This window comes from Cervus canadensis, chromosome 9, assembly GCF_019320065.1.
Source record: "Cervus canadensis isolate Bull #8, Minnesota chromosome 9, ASM1932006v1, whole genome shotgun sequence".
NCBI lineage: Eukaryota > Metazoa > Chordata > Mammalia > Artiodactyla > Cervidae > Cervus > Cervus canadensis.
The window spans coordinates 10,634,495-10,649,996 of NC_057394.1; the positions used below are offsets into that span (position 1 = coordinate 10,634,495).

A 15,502-nucleotide genomic window follows, 5' to 3' on the forward strand; every position below is an offset into this window, starting at 1 on the left:
ACTTTTCAGAAGCTGGGGCTCTGGCTGATGTTTTTCAAACTGAGGCTGGGATCCCTCATCAGTGGGATAAGACCAAGATTAAAAACAAAGCGGACGGTGAGGGTCTTCCCTCCGAGGAACTTCATTCTGGTTCCCCACCCCCCACACACGCCCCCGAAGGGTCGACCTTGAGGAGGAGGCCAGTGGCCCATTTCCAGCTCAACCTTCCTGGCTGAGGCACTGATGGCTGGCGTGGGCAGAGGCGGGGATCTCCGCTTCCATGTCCCCTCGGGGAGGAACAGCCATTTCTGGAGTCTCAGGAATACTCCACAACTCGCTGGCTGGGACAGAAGGCTGTTCCTCAAGGGGACCGATCTGTGTCTCACTGCTTGCCACCCATGGGGCTTCCAAGGCCTTGATCTGCTTTTGAAGCCACAGGAAATGCCCTGTTTCCTTCTCTGCGTGAGGCCTCCAGTGTCCTCCTCTCCTGCTCCTGGTCCCTCCTGGCCGTGCGGCTCCGTGTCTCCCACCTGGTTAACTCGTCTTTGTCCCAACGGTCTCAGGGCCCATGGTCTTTCCCGAGTCCCTCAGCCGAGGACGAAGCCAGAGTGGGCGCCTCGTGCTCCTCCCGGCTGGGACTGGGTGGGTGGCTCCTCCTTATCCCGTCAGCCTTTGCCCATCCCCACGTCTCAGGGCCCAGCAGCCTTTGCCCATCCCCACGTCTCAGGGCCCAGCACTGTCCGGCCTGCCTCTGCCCCCCAACGCTTGCCCGTTTCTACGGCTGCAGGATATGGTGCTGCTGGCATGGTGTGCCCAGGGCAGAGTGCACCTTCCTGTGATTCCCAGCCTTGTCTCAGTGGGCATGAACGTGTGTGTACGCGTGCACACATGCCCTGAGTGTGTAATGACAGCATCCTGGGGTGGCGAGTGATGCTGGGCCTACGATAAACTGAGCGAAATGTGCTCAAGCTAGGCCTCTGGGCTCTGGGTGAGTTTAATCTGCTCGTCCAGATTTAGGACTGGGCGCTATCAAACTTCTGATCACTGTCTAGTAACTGAAACTGCCCTCAGCTTAAATTCTGTCCTCGATGGTGTTAGTCAGCTCCCTCAAATGGGTATCATCCCCATCTGATTAGCAAATGAACAAGCCACTCAAGGTAAACACCAAGCAGACAAGATCAGAGGCGAGCCCAGAACTCACCAGAGCCCGCCCCTTTCTACCCAGGTGGCTTAGTCAACAGTCTTTTTGCATTTTCACCAGTTTCAGACTCGGTGTTATTATCCGTTGCGATGTCATCAACATCCCTCTCGGGACGAGAGGTGCACATATCTTGGTGGCATCCTGTGTCAACAGGAGCCGTGTGGGGCCTTCAGACCACAAGGCTCTTTTCCTCCACGCGTGTCTGCTCCATCATCTGTCACAGGCTCCTGCCAGACGTGACACGTCCATTCTCAGGATCCACACTTTTCCCTTTTCCTTGGGGGGCCTTTCACACTGAGTGTCACTCGGGGAGAAGGGGCCCCAGGACTCGTGCTGGACGTGTGGTCAACAGGGCGCAGCCACCTCGCGGGTCCAGGTACCCCTGGCCGGGCTATATCCACTCCTGGATCAATATAACCTTTCACGATGTTTATTGCCGTGACTTCCGGTTAAGGACCACGATCTTTAGTGGAGCAAACGTGGCCCAGTGAGGGGGTGGGCAGCTCCCTCTCTGCTGTGTCTCTTACCCATGGACACACACCATGGTGCTGACGATTTGGCTGTTCTCAACGGCGGAGAACAAACACGTGGCAAACGCCACATTCGCTGTCACCTCTAGGACTTAAGGCCTGGGAGCTTCTTTGCATCCAGCGACAGGAGCAAATCCATCTGTTTGGCAAATCACGATTCATAACCTGGAGCTGGTGACACGAGAGCCTCGCCTGGCACTGGCACGGGGCGGGGGCGCTGGCTGCAGCCTCCACCTGCTGGAGTTTCCTGCCCACCAACTCTGAATCTGGTTTGGAATCGAGGAGATGCTGAGCACAGGCCGCCCTCCACATGGAGCAGAGCGCACGTGGCATTGCGGCTGGAGGGAAAGCGGCTGGGGTCCGAGGTGGGCTGGGCCGTGTCCGAGGTGGTGAAGTCCTGGTGAGGAGAGACACATTCCCTGCATGCCAGGCTGCCTCCGAGGTCGTTCTCTCCCGGACACCATCAACCACGTGTGCTGTCACCAGTTTTGACAGCCGAGCTGGGTTTTTCGCAGGTCTCCGCGATTGGCTGGCCATCACAGCCCCTTGCCTAAAGCTGGCTCTGGGGTCCTTTGGATTTCTTGGGGGGTGAGGAGACGAGTGTGACTAGAGAATCTGCACTGCCGAATGACCTGGTACTCTGACCAGATGAGAAAGCTCACGAAGTAGAAATCGGGTTAGCAGTATTTAAAAACTGAACAACATGAGGAAAGGGTACTTGTGGGATTCCTTTACTTTCCCAAACTACAAACACCTACAGAAAATGAACCGGCAAGCTCGGGTGGGTATGAGGAAAATAATCAGAGGACCAGAAGGACACTGAGGGGTTCCCACGGGGTCCCCGTCACCCCGCAGTGGACAGTGCCGGCTGGGGCGCCCACGGCCCGGTAGGAGCCTGTGCCTCCTGCTGCTGCCCCTCCTCGGGGGCCCAGGTCTCACGGCCAGGACGGTGAGGCTGCAGCTGACGGCGCAGCCCTGGGGTGGACGCTGAGAGCCATCGTCATGGTCCTGCGTGTTAACCAGCGCCTGACTTGCACAAACCTCGAGCGTTTCGCAACCGTCCGGGTGTGAAGGCTGACTTAGCCCATGACGCAGGGACTCCCGTGCTCGGCAGTGGCAAGAGAAGACTGAGGCCACGCAGGCCTGTGGTCGGGTGAGCGAGACTCGGGCAGGACTCTCTAGAGGCTCACGATTCCTCAAAGTAAAACCACAGGGGATCCGGCAGCTGTGAGAGAGGCGCCCCAGCCCCGGAGGGGGAGGCGGGGACCCCGCCGGGCGGCAGAGGGGCTCCCCAGAGTCACTGTGTGACCCCAGGCCAGGAACCAGGGCATCGGGCTCCCAGCTTCTCACAGCTTTGGGGGTCAGGAAGACGGGTGCGAAAGGCCTGGGACCGTGACCGGCATGTGGCAGGTGCTCAGGAACGTCTCCTGTGATCATCCTGTGCTACCGAGAAGCCCCAGGCCAGGTGTGATCCCTCCCTCGGGGCCTCCGAGGTGACAGGACTGCCCTCGGGTTTTGTTTCTGGCACTCATTTTAACTGCTTCCACTTCGCTAGTTTTATATCCTTTGTTGGTCAGAGAACTGACGTGTCTTTCCTTTTGCGAGATCAAAGGCAGGCTCGTTTTCATTGGGGCCGCGGTGAGCTCGGAGTGGCTGGAGGGAGGTCCTGGAGCAGAAGGGCCACCCCCTGAACCCCGAGTCACTGACATCCAGAGAGAGTCCCGAGTTCTGAGATTCCACCCCGGGTCCACAGCCAGCACCCCGACACGCACACCTCCTGCCACGGCTGAGTACGGCCATGCTGAACAGCGAAGCAAGGGACGTCTGTCACTTGTTTCTAGTGTTTGCTGCTGCTGTTGCTGCTAAGTCGCTTCAGTCGTGTCCGACTCTGCGACCCCATAGATGGCGGCCCACCAGGCTCCCCCGTCCCCGGGATTCTCCAGGCAAGAACACTGGAGTGGGTTGCCATTTCCCTCTCCAATGCATGAAAGTGAAAAGTGAAAGTGAAGTCGCTCAGTTGTGTCCGACTCTTCGCGACCCCATGGACTGCAGCCTACCAGGCTCCTCTGTCCATGGGATTTTCCAGGCAAGAGTACTGGAGTGGGGTGCCATTGCCTTCTCTAGCGTTTAAACCTTGTAAACAAGCGTTGGCCTAAGAAAACTAAGATGGTCAGCCTTAGTGGAGTCGGACAGAAAGAGAGCAGAGTCAAGGGCATGTGAGTCAGTGTGGGGCTGGTGGGGCTGTGGCGATCCCAAAAACCCAGGACAGGAACTTCCTAAAATGCATCTCCTTCAACGTTCCTTTCCTGTTTCAGAGCCCAGTGAGTCCTTTCTTCCTTCTGCCTGCGCATTGATCGCAGGAAAGTTTCCATCTAAAAATTCTTGCCACGAAACATCACAGTAGAGTTCACCTTAGTTTCTAGTCTAAAAACCTGCACGATCCTTGCCTCTAACTTCTTTTGGAAACCGGGTGGAGCTGGGTCAACATCCAGAGAGGACGGTACGATTTTCCCCGTCACTTATTCATGAAAAACTCAGGTGACTCAAACGTAATGTCTCCGGGGCCTGTTTCTGGTGACTGAAAATGCGACTTCCCAGCATTATGATCAGAGGAACTGGACGGGGAGGAGGAGCGGGCACTGAAATTGCAGCTCAGAGGGAAACGCGAGTGCAGGGTCCCCTGCAGTGACATCCGACTCCATCAGCTGCTCCTGGTCAGGGACCCCCGAGGCCAGCCTGGGAGATGGGAGGGGTCCTGTCACCATCATCCATGTGTGTGTTGTAAAGGAGGACACGGTGGAACACACTTCCCCAGGAGAGACCCCAGCAAGCGAGAAAAGAAACCTAAAGAGAGAGCAGATAAACCTGGGCCAGTTTTCCTTTCCTTTCCCCTTTTTCTTTTTTAAATCCTCTGTGGTTGGGACAAGTGCCCCTACCACCTCAACGTTACTCTTACTCGAGGAAAGGCATCAAACCCTGCTGTAACATTCTACTTGCAGTTCAACTACGCTCTGACTCTAGTGAAGCAGGACGCTCATTCCAATGACATCTACAGCAATTCCTCTCAGTCTGAAACACTCCTCTGCTTGTTTTGTTCGAGTAAGACTGTGGTTTTCTTTAACTTCCCTTTAGCTAAGGGTGTCAAAAACAAATGGGTTTGGGGGTTCTTACTTCCCAAATTCTGACTCTTGCAAAAAGTCACGTCCACCTGAAAGGTGGTCCCAGCCCCTCCCCCGGGGCTGCCCCTGGTGGCTGGCCACGTCCCAGGCCACATGCACGCCCTGCCAGGAGGGGTGGCCCCCTCTTGGGCTTGCCCTTCCCTGCCCTCATTGCAACTGTCCTCTGTCACCTGTCGAGGCAAGCTCAGGGACAGACCCCTGTGGGCCAGTGCTCCCCTCGTCTCCTGTCAGCTGATCCCCCCACCTCCTCCTCGGAGCTGCTGAACCCCTATGATCACATGGCTGGCTGAGTGGACTGGTTTTCTTCTGTGCCCACCCAATGCAGGCAGCTCAGCGGCCCCTCATCTTTGCACTTTCCTGCGTGCTTTGGGGTTTGGTCCTGAGAAGACCCTCACTACTGGCTGGGGGGGCTCCTCTGCTTACATCTTTCAGCATTCAGCAGACTCAGGCACCCCCAAAATTGGCTGATTATTTGATTGCTACCCAATCATTCACTCTAACAAATCATGCGTTAGAGATCAGAGATGGAAAGGGCTGACGGAGGACCACCCTCTAACCCATTTTTAAGTGAAAACAAGTGTTCTTTTGAAGGAGAAGCCCTCCAACCACACCTTCACGTTCAGCCTTCTAATCCCCTCCACTGGGGCACATGTGGTCTCAGGCTCTGTCTCAGGAGAGAACATGGAAGAGAAGGTGCCAGCCCTCGTGGAGTTCACCATCTGCCAGGGAGCCAGACGGCGTGGGCGTCTCTAGAGCAACACTCAACTCACTGCGGGTCCAGATACCCGAGGCAGGAGCACTAAGTGAGGGGCTATTTTCATAATGAGCTCTGTGGAGTTTGGGTGGGCTTTTCGGAGGCAGTGGTGAGAATCCCAGAGATGAGGGAACAGAGTCGCTGAGACTGAGATCCTCTCACACTGAAGAGATTTGGCTACTTATCCCCTGAGATCAAGTGTCTGTGTGCCCTCTCTCTCTACCGGGGCCAATGGATATTTCAGAGGACGTGAATGGAATCCACACAACTCCATTCCAGTCTCACACATTATAAACATGCTGAATGCTACCATATCTCATCTGGCAAGAGTCTCATAAGCACCGGGACTGTACTATGTTCCCCAGGCAGGGATGGAAGAAATTACATACATGGTAATGATCATAATAAGTCCCTTCCTCCATGTCTAATCCATCCTCTGAGGAAACCCAACAATGTGATTCCTTGTTTAAAATCCTGCTTGGTTTCCTAATGCCTAAATTCCATATAGTCAAAGCTATGGTTTTTTCAGTAGTTGTTTATGGATGTGAGAGTTAGACCATAAATAAGGCTGAGTGCCGAAGAATTGATGCTTCCAAATTGTGGTGCTGGAGAAGAGTCTTGAGAGTCCCTTGGGCAGCAAGGAGATCAAACCAGTCAATCCTAGAGAAAATCAACCCTGAATATTCGTTGGAAGGACTGATGCTGAAATTGAAGCTCCAATATTTTGGCCACCTGACACGAAGAACTGACTCATTGGAAAAGACTCTGATGCTGGGCAAGACTGAAGACAGGAAGAGAAGGGGATGACAGAGGATGCTATGGTTGGATGGCATCATTGACTTGATGGACATGAGTTTGAGCCAGCTCTGGGAGTTGGTGATGGACAGGGAGGCCTGGCATGCTGCAGTCCATGGGGTCACAAAGAGTTGAACACAACTGAGTGACTGAAGAACAGCCTAGAAGCAGAGGTCCATGACTGCTGAGGGCCTCTGGGAGGCCTTCCTGTTTCTTCCCTGCGTGGGGCCCCTGGCCCACCTGTCAAGTCCCACTCCAACTTCACCCACCTGTACTCCCCAAATCTGATGCGCTTTTCACCAGGCTGCATCTTTACAGACAGCGTTGCCCACCCCCACCCCTCCAGACACACACACTGGCATTCCTTCAGCAGCATCGGGAAACCTGGATGCAGCTGACCAGAGCTGTCCCTCTGCCAGGGCCCCTGCACCACGCTCTGTACCATGCGAGGGCGGGAATCGCTGCCTCACTTATCTCCATTATTTTAAGAACCCAGCCCAGGGTTAGAGCAGGCGGAGCAGACAGCTGGTAACTGCTGGCTGACTAGAAGGAAGGAAATACATGGATGGAAGAGAGGAAGTCAATATTTGTCAAGTCCACGTTCATCCTACTTTCGTTAAGTCCCAGTGCTGGCTCAGTGAGCCTAACTGCCCTGTCTGGCTTCATCTGTGCGTCCCATTAAGCATGAGCCCAGGAATTCCTTTCTAAGTAAGCTTGGGGAGGGCTCAAGAGAGGCAAACTTAGGAAGTATTTTCCCCTTCTGGTTTTAAAAAAAAACAATGGGACCAATAATGATAAAATTTCATTATTTCTTAATTTTGAGTTTGGGGGTAATATAAAAAATCCTTGGTTAAGAAGAAAAAAATTCTAAAAGCAAGAGAAATGCAATAATGAACAGACATATTTTTAAGAAAGCAGGGTTTGGGGTGACATTTGCAAAAGGTGAACTGACAAAGCTGCTGGCTGAAAGATAGTAGGAGTGGACTGTGAAGAACTGAAAATCCAGAAACTTAACAGCCAAAGTAGAAAAACCGGCAAATATTTCTTCGGTCCTATGTCAGACTATTGTTAGAATTAACGAGGGATGCACATTCTTTCTTAGAATATTCTTTGTTTTCATAATAGATGGACTATATTTCCTATCTTAAATATCTCTCACTAAAATTCCTAAAGTTTTTTTTCACATCAGGAAAAAAATACTCATTTTCTTGGTTTAGAAAAATTACTGTTTCTTAATGCATTAAAATCACATGATTTTGCTATTTAAATAAAGAAAACTGTTGTCATTCAATTGCTAAGCTGTGTCTGACTTTGTGACCCCATGGACTGCAGCCCACCAGGCTACACTGTCCTTCACTGTAAATAAAGAAAATACAGTACATCCAATTGAAAAGTTAAGCATAAAAAGGTTTTGCTAATTCCAACTATCTTAATGTTACTAAAAAATAATATTTCTATAGTGTCTCAGTTCAGTTCAGTTCAGTTCAATCCTTCAGTCGTGTCCAACTCTTTGCGACCCCATGAACCACAGCACGCCAGGCCTCCCTGTCCATCACCAACTCCCGGAGTCCACCCAAACTCATGTCCATTGAGTCGGTGATGCCATCCAACCATCTCATCCTCTGTCGTCCCCTTCTCCTCCTGCCCTCAACCTTTCCCAGCATCAGGGTCTTTTCCAATGAGTCAGATCTTCCCATGAGGTGGCCAAAGTACTGGAGTTTCAGCTTCAGCATCTGTCCTTCCAATGAACACCCAGGACTGATCTCCTTCAGGATGGACTGGTTGGATCTCCTTGCAGTCCAAGGGACTCTCAAGAGTCTTCTCCAACACCACAGTTCAAAAGCATCAATTCTTCTGTGCCCAGCTTTCTTTTTAGTCCAACTCTCACATCCATACATGACCACTGGAAAAACCATAGCCTTGACTAGACGGACCTTTGCTGACAAAGTAATGTCTCTGCTTTTTAATATGCTGTCTAGGTTGGTCATAACTTTCCTTCCAAGGAGGAAGCATCTTTTAATTTCATGGCTGCAATCATCATCTGCAGTGATTTTGGAGCCCCAAAGAATAAAGTCAGCCACTGTTTCCCCATCTATCTGCCATGAAGTGATGGGACTGGATGCCATGATCTTAGTTTTCTGAATGTTGAGCTTTAAGCCAACTTTTTCACTCTCCTCTTTCACTTTCATCAAGAGGCTCTTTAGTTCTTCTTTGCTTTCTGCCATAAGGGTGGTGTCATCTGCATATCTGAGATTATTGATATTTCTCCCAGCAATCTTGATTCCAGCTTGTGCTTCTTCCAGCCCAGCGTTTCTCATGATGTACTCTGCATATAAGTTAAATAAGCAGGGTGACAATATACAGCCTTGACGTACTCCTTTTCCTATTTGGAACCAGTCTGTTGTTCCATGTCCAGTTCTAACTGTTGCTTCTTGACCTGCATACAGGTTTCTCAAGAGGCAGGTCAGGTGGTCTGGTATTCCCATCTCTTTCAGAATTTTCCACAGTTTGTTGTGATCCACACAGTCAAAGGCTTTGGCATAGTCAATAAAGCAGAAACAGGTGTTTTTCTGGAACTCTCGCTTTTTCGATGATCCAGTGGATGTTGGCAATTTGATCTCTGGTTCCTCTGCCTTTTCTAAAACCAGCTTGAACATCTGGAAGTTCTTGGTTCACGTATTGCTGAAGCGTGGCTTGGAGAATTTTGAGCATTACTTTACTAGCGTGTGAGATGAGTACAAGTGTGCGGTAGTTTGAGAATTCTTTGGCATTACCTTTCTTTGGGATTGGAATGAAAACTGACCTTTTCCAGTCCTGTGGCCACTGCTGAGTTTTCAAAATTTGCTGGCATATTGAGTACAGCACCTTCACAGAATCATCTTTTAGGATTTGAAATAGCTCAACTGGAATTCCATCACCTCCACTAGGTTTGTTCATAGTGATGCTTCCTAAGGCCCACTTGATTTCACATTCCAGGGTGTCTGGCTCTAGTGGGTGATCACACCATTGTGATTATCTGGGTCGTGAAGATCTTTTTTGTACAGTTCTTGTGTATTCTTGCCACCTCTTCTTAATATCTTCTGCTTGTGTTAGGTCCATACCATTTCTGTCCTTTATTGAGCCCATGTTTGCATGAAATGTTCCCCTGGTATCTCTGATTTTCTTGAAGAGATTTCTAGTCTTTCCCATTCTACTGTTTTCCTCTATTTCTTTGCATTGATCACTGTGGAAGGCTTTCTTATCTCTCCTTGCTATTCTTTGGAACTCTGCATTCAAATGGGCATATCTTTCCTTTTCTCCTTTGCTTTTCACTTCTCTTCTTTTCACAGCTATTTGTAAGGCCTCCTCAGACAGCCATTTTGCTTTTTTGCATTTCTTTTTCTTGGGGACGGCCTTGCTCCCTGTCTCCTGTACAATGTCACGAACCTCCGTCCATAGTTCATCAGGCATTCTTTCTATCAGATCTAGTCCCTTAAATCTATTTCTCACTTCTACTGTATAGTCATAAGGGATCTGATTTAGGTCATACCTGAATGGTCTAGTGGTTTTCCCCACTTTCTTCAATTTAAGTCTGAATTTGCCAATAAGCAGTTCATGATTTGAGCCACAGTCAGCTCCTGGTCTTGTTTTTGCTGACTGTATACAGCTTCTCCATCTTTGGCTGCAAAGAATACAATCAGTCTGATTTTGGTGTTGACCATCTGGTGATGTCCATGTGTAGAGTCTTCTCTTGTGTTGTTGGAAGAGGGTGTTTGCTATGACCAGTGTGTTCTCTTGGCAAAACTCTATTAGCTAGCCTCCAGCTAACCAAGAGATCATATGGAAGGTACATTTGTAAATGTTACTCTACGTGTCTCGAGACAAGGGCAGCATCTTTCTTTTCTTTTACAGTCTCTCGAGCACCTACCACAAAAAATACTGAGGATCTACAAAAATAATGCCGGGGCAGGGGGTACTCTATGTCTTAATGTGGGATCGTCTTTAAGAGCATTTAAGGATAATCAAGAAACAAAACACAAAATTCGGAAAAAAAATCAATGAATGAGGAAGTTTATGTTAAAAACAACCTCTCCTGTATTTACATCTTTCCATAACAGAGTCAAGAAGAAGCACATGGTATTTTAAACTGATACCGACAACAGGTTAACCTCACTCTTGTCATTCTGGGAGGATCAAGGACAATGATTCATTAAAAAAAAAAAAGCAACGCTAAGACTTCAATTACACACATTCACCTTGTTATCACTTTTTGACACTTTCTTTCCCCCCAAATGTCAAAACTAAGAACTATTTCCCCTTTAAATACTTTTTATCGTTAACGGCTACTCTGTGAGGGATGTGACCTGGGTTCTAACAAGGAGACAGTAATATAACAGAACTTCATTTCTCTTCACCTGAATTTGAGAGTATTAGTTTATTCTTCAATCAGTTAGCATAAATATCTCACAAATGCCTCGTTGCTCGGCTTTAGCTTCTAACCACAGGGCCAACATTTTTCTGGTAATTCGTCAATGGAGGCAGAAGAGAGCCATGGCTCCTTAATGCATCTCTCAACCCTAATGAGTTGCTCAAAGGATGAGTCTGAGCTGAGAAGTTAAGGGCGAGGGGCCAGGTCACTCGTCAGGCACATTCAGCTGGTTTCTTTCACTTGTCGTGGCCTCACCCAGAGGGACCCGTGGAGGTTCTGCCCAAGAGCCCCACTTGAGTTCCAGAAAAAGCCAGGATATGGACAGTTTAGCTACAGATGCTGAGGGCCTTGGGTCGGACCGGTGTTTGCTGACTCTGGGGACTGGGGGTGGAGGAGGGTATGGTGCGCCCTGCTATGAAATGCTGACCTCGGTCTGCTTTCATGAGAAAGAAGTGATGTTCGTAGAATGAAATTTAAAAGGGTTGTTACTGAAATGCTCTCAACTGACTTTTACAGATTTTCAAAAACTTTCCAGTGGGAAGTAATCACAAACTTCAAGGAAAATTCAGGAAGAGCACTAAGCACCTGATCGCTCTTCCACCCGGATTCACCGATTATTACTTTGCTGCAGTTGCTTTCCGTCCACATGCACACACACATACGCTCTGCACACACACTCCCCCCCTCTCTCTCCCACTTATTTTCCATGAGCCACCTGAGGTGAAGCCGCATATATCCTGTCCCTATTTCCTTATCTGCCCTAATCTACAATGCATGTGTGCTAAGCTGCTTCAGTCGTGTCTGACTTTGCGACCCTATGGACTGTAGCCCTCCAGGTTGCCTCTGTCCCTGGGATTCTCCAGGCACAAACACTGGAGTGAGTTGCCATTTCCTTCTCCAGGGATCTTCTTGACCGAGGGAACGTATCCAAGTCTCTATGTCTCTTGCACTGGCGGGTGGGTTCTTTACCACTAGCACCACCTGGGAAGCCCACACACACAACATAATTTCAGAATTGCTGTATTTGTACCCATGAGGAGTTTGAGATTTGTTTGCAGTTCTTTTTTCTTTCTTTTTTTTTTAGGCAGAGGACATATTATGTTTGCAAGTTACTGAAATTAATTTTCCCCCTTTCTTATATTATTCCCTTAAGATACAGTTGGAACATTTACTTCAGTTGCCTTTTAGTTTTACGGCTGTCCCCAGTGTTGATTTGCTTTTTGAACCTGTAAAACATTTACTTGATTCCTAAAGTTAAAACCATACAAACAGAGAAGCTCCTGGACCTTCTGCCTCCTTCTCTCCCAGCCCTTGCAGTGAACCAGGTTCAGTAATTGTGTACATATGAAATGTCATACACTTAAAAATAAGCAAAAGCAAGGCAATTTTTTTTTGAAATTATATCCTCCTCAAAGTCATAAGACGCAGAGAAGCCAATGACTGGGCCCAAATGTCTAAAACGGGTATAGTTGGTGGTTTACCTGGTATCAAGATCTCTATTTATCAATATATGCTTGAATTCTTTCAAGTCCTGTTCACCAAAACTGCCGGGGATATGAAGCCTGGGTTTAGGGCAAGTACTGGGTGTTGGGATTACCTGCTCCTCCGAAACCTCTAGAGGTGGGGACGCTGGTTGTTCAGATCGCCGACCATCCTGGTAGTTTACGTTTCTTCGCTGACGCAGAGGAGGGAAAAGACGGTTCCAGTTGATCATTCCTCCCTAGAAAGAGATCATCGCACAGAGATCAGACGTGGAGGCGAGGAAGCCTCGTAATGCTTCGCAGAGCCTTCTCCAGTGACGCAGTCACAGCTGCAGACTGGAGGTAAGATGTCAGATGGCCGTGCTGTGCTCAAGCGGAAAGGGCCCTGAAGCCCTTCCATCCACAGGCTGAAATCCGCAGCCTGCAGGAGATGCGCAGAGAGAAACGGAGGGGGTGGGTGCTGTCAAAGGGACTTGTGCCCTCTGGCGCGGAAGGTGGCGGAAGACACATGCAGTCACTCCTAACCTCAGTCCCATGGTGTCCCCACCGACGCCGTCCCGACTCCGCTGGGCTCTGGAGAAGCCGTGAGGAGGCGGCTAACTCAGGGCAGGCAACCAGAAACCTGGAGCTTCCTTCAGCAGCTCTTTAAAATGCTGCTCCTCCCTCTTCTTGTTCTTCTTTAAAATTTAAGTAAATTCTGAGCAAGGTCAGCAGAGAGAGAGAGACTGCAGGTGGAGATAAACCCCAGGTTGGGGGACAGGATTGAGAGTGGAAAGGTAAACCCTCCACAGAGGGACAAGCGGTTTAGGCCTGTCCTCCGTGTGGCTTTCTGGACAACTTAACATTGATGGCGAGGTCATTTCTTGCCTTTTCTATGTCGTCAGTGAACAAAAGCCACAATGGGAAGAAAAAAAAGTATGTGCCTCATGCTGCTTTTTAAAAATGGATGTTTTTACCCATATGCCAACTTTTTAATTTATCAACTTCAATCTGTTTCTAGATGTCTTCTGGTTCTGGAAGATTTACAGACTAAGAAAACCTAAAATTTTTCCTACTATAAATACTTGTGGATAAAATTTTAAAATATTTCAAATGCAGAGCTGAACACAAAGGGGAGACAGAGGCCCTAGGGTGACAGAAACAAGCTCTGGAAACCAGGGCGGTAAAGAAGCAGGGACAGGTGTGAGGGTGAGCACACCCTGCTAATTCAGATGCACCTGGGCGCTGGCACCTATCTGGGTTCAGAAGTGGAGGCCTCGGGTCTCAAAGAGGCTACGACTGTGTGCAACAATGTGGTGAAATCTCTCAGCGTAATACTGAGTAAAATAAACACAAAAGTACATTTGTATGACTCTCTTTGTATGCTAACTTTTCTGTGTGTTATACTTTAATAGAACGTTACAAGAAGAAATAGAAAACCTGACTAGACTTTTAGCCATTAATGTCACTGAAATAATAGTTAAGAATCTACCTACTAAAAATCTACAGGTGAAGTCCATGAAAATTTTAAGGACCCGCTGTCTTAAACAAATTGTTCTAGAGAAGAGAAAAGGAAAAGAGCTCTCCAACTAATTTTCTGAGGCTATGTAATGCTGTTTCCAAAATCAGAGAAGGCTATCATGAGAAAGAAGAATTATAAAACAGCCCATTTTTCATTTATGGACAGGTACAATAATCCTAAATAAAATATCGACAAACTCCATCCAACAATGTTAAAAAAATTATCATCTTATCCAGTAAGATATATTAGATTAGGATTTATCTCAGAAATCTTAGAAAATATAGTAAGGTAATTCATACATTAACAGATTAAAAGACAAAAACCAAATGCTCACTCAACAGATACAAAAATAATTTCATAAAACTTGATGAAGAGACAAGAATGCCTATTACCACCTCTAGCATTCAACACAAGTCGGTGCATAATGAAGACAAGATCAACTGTGAAAGAAAATGCAGCAGGATGGAAGAGAAGAAACAAAACCGTCCTTCACACAGGATGACCGTCTTACCTAGAAAATGAGGACCAACAAGACAGAGTACAAGACACAAAAATATCAGTAACATCCCTTGCCTGTGATCACTGAGAAAATGTAACTGCAAAAAATTCCTATTTACAAAAAGTAACACAAACTATTTAGGTATTTAGGAGGGCTTCCCTGGTGACTCAGATGGTAAAGAGTCTGCCTACAACACAAGAGACGTGGGTTTGATCTCTGAGTCGGGAAGATCCCCTAGAGAACAAAATGGCAACCCACTTCAATATTCTTGTCTGGGAAATCCCATGGACAGAGGAATCTGGTGGGCTAAGTCCATGGGGTTGCAAAGAGTCATACGTGACTGAGCAACTAACTCTCACATTTGCTCACAGGTCCTTACGAATTAAATCTAACAGAAGACCTGCAAGGTCTCTATGAAAAATGGTAAGCTTGACTGAAGGGTATCAGTGGAAAGACAGCCTGTTCCTGCCTGGGAAGGCTCAAAACTGGCATCTTTCCACACTCTGCCAATTCCAGAGTGCAGCAGAGATGGTGGGCTGACTGTCAATACCCACATTCCCTTTTCCTTAAAAATAAGGTTTCTTTTGGTGACACAATCACTACAACACATTCTCAGCGTCCCCCATGTGGACTCAGTTCAGCCAATGGTACGCAAGCAGGAAGGGCATGCGGGACACCCAGAGGGGACCTTCAAGGCAGGGACGAAGTCTTCCTCAGTGCTTCCTCCTCCTTCTTGGAGCCGAGGCAGCTGTCCTGGCCCTGCGCTGAGGACAGAGCCACGGTAAGAGAAGAGGAGACTGGGGGTGGCAGCTGCTCCCACCGGTTTGGGGCTGTCAACGTCTGATTTGTTATACATGAGACAGACTCAAACCTTGTTTAGGTTTTGTGATTGCTCGTGATTGCACGTTGCTGTCACATGCAGCTAAAGCTGTGTGTGTGTGTGTGATAAAGCTGTGTGTGTGTGTGTGTGTGTGTTTTGGTGGAACGAGACAACCTGAAATTAAGGGTTAAAACTAGACCTGAATACTTTCAAGAAGTATAAAGGAGGACTTTTATCTACAAGTTATCAGGACTTACTGTCAGATGACAAGAATTAAAGTAGGATGGTATGAGCACGTGATAGGTGAGCAGTGCTAACAAACAGGCTGAGAAATCAGAAGTAAACATGGACACTT

General features: G+C 48.3%; 2 protein-coding genes across 2 annotated transcripts in view; one reads left to right on the forward strand and one right to left on the reverse strand.

The window, feature by feature from the left end:
- LOC122447121 (G-protein coupled receptor 183-like) overlaps positions 1 to 15,502 on the forward strand; it is a 37,112-nt gene that overhangs the window by 19,713 nt on the left and 1,897 nt on the right. The window lies entirely within an intron of this gene.
- The window catches only part of UBAC2 (UBA domain containing 2), a 163,064-nt gene that overhangs the window by 3,052 nt on the left and 144,510 nt on the right, over positions 1 to 15,502 (reverse strand). The window contains exon 8 of the mRNA XM_043477507.1: positions 12,444 to 12,566. Coding sequence (XP_043333442.1) covers positions 12,444 to 12,566 — 123 coding nt within the window. The remainder of the gene's footprint in view (positions 1 to 12,443; positions 12,567 to 15,502) is intronic.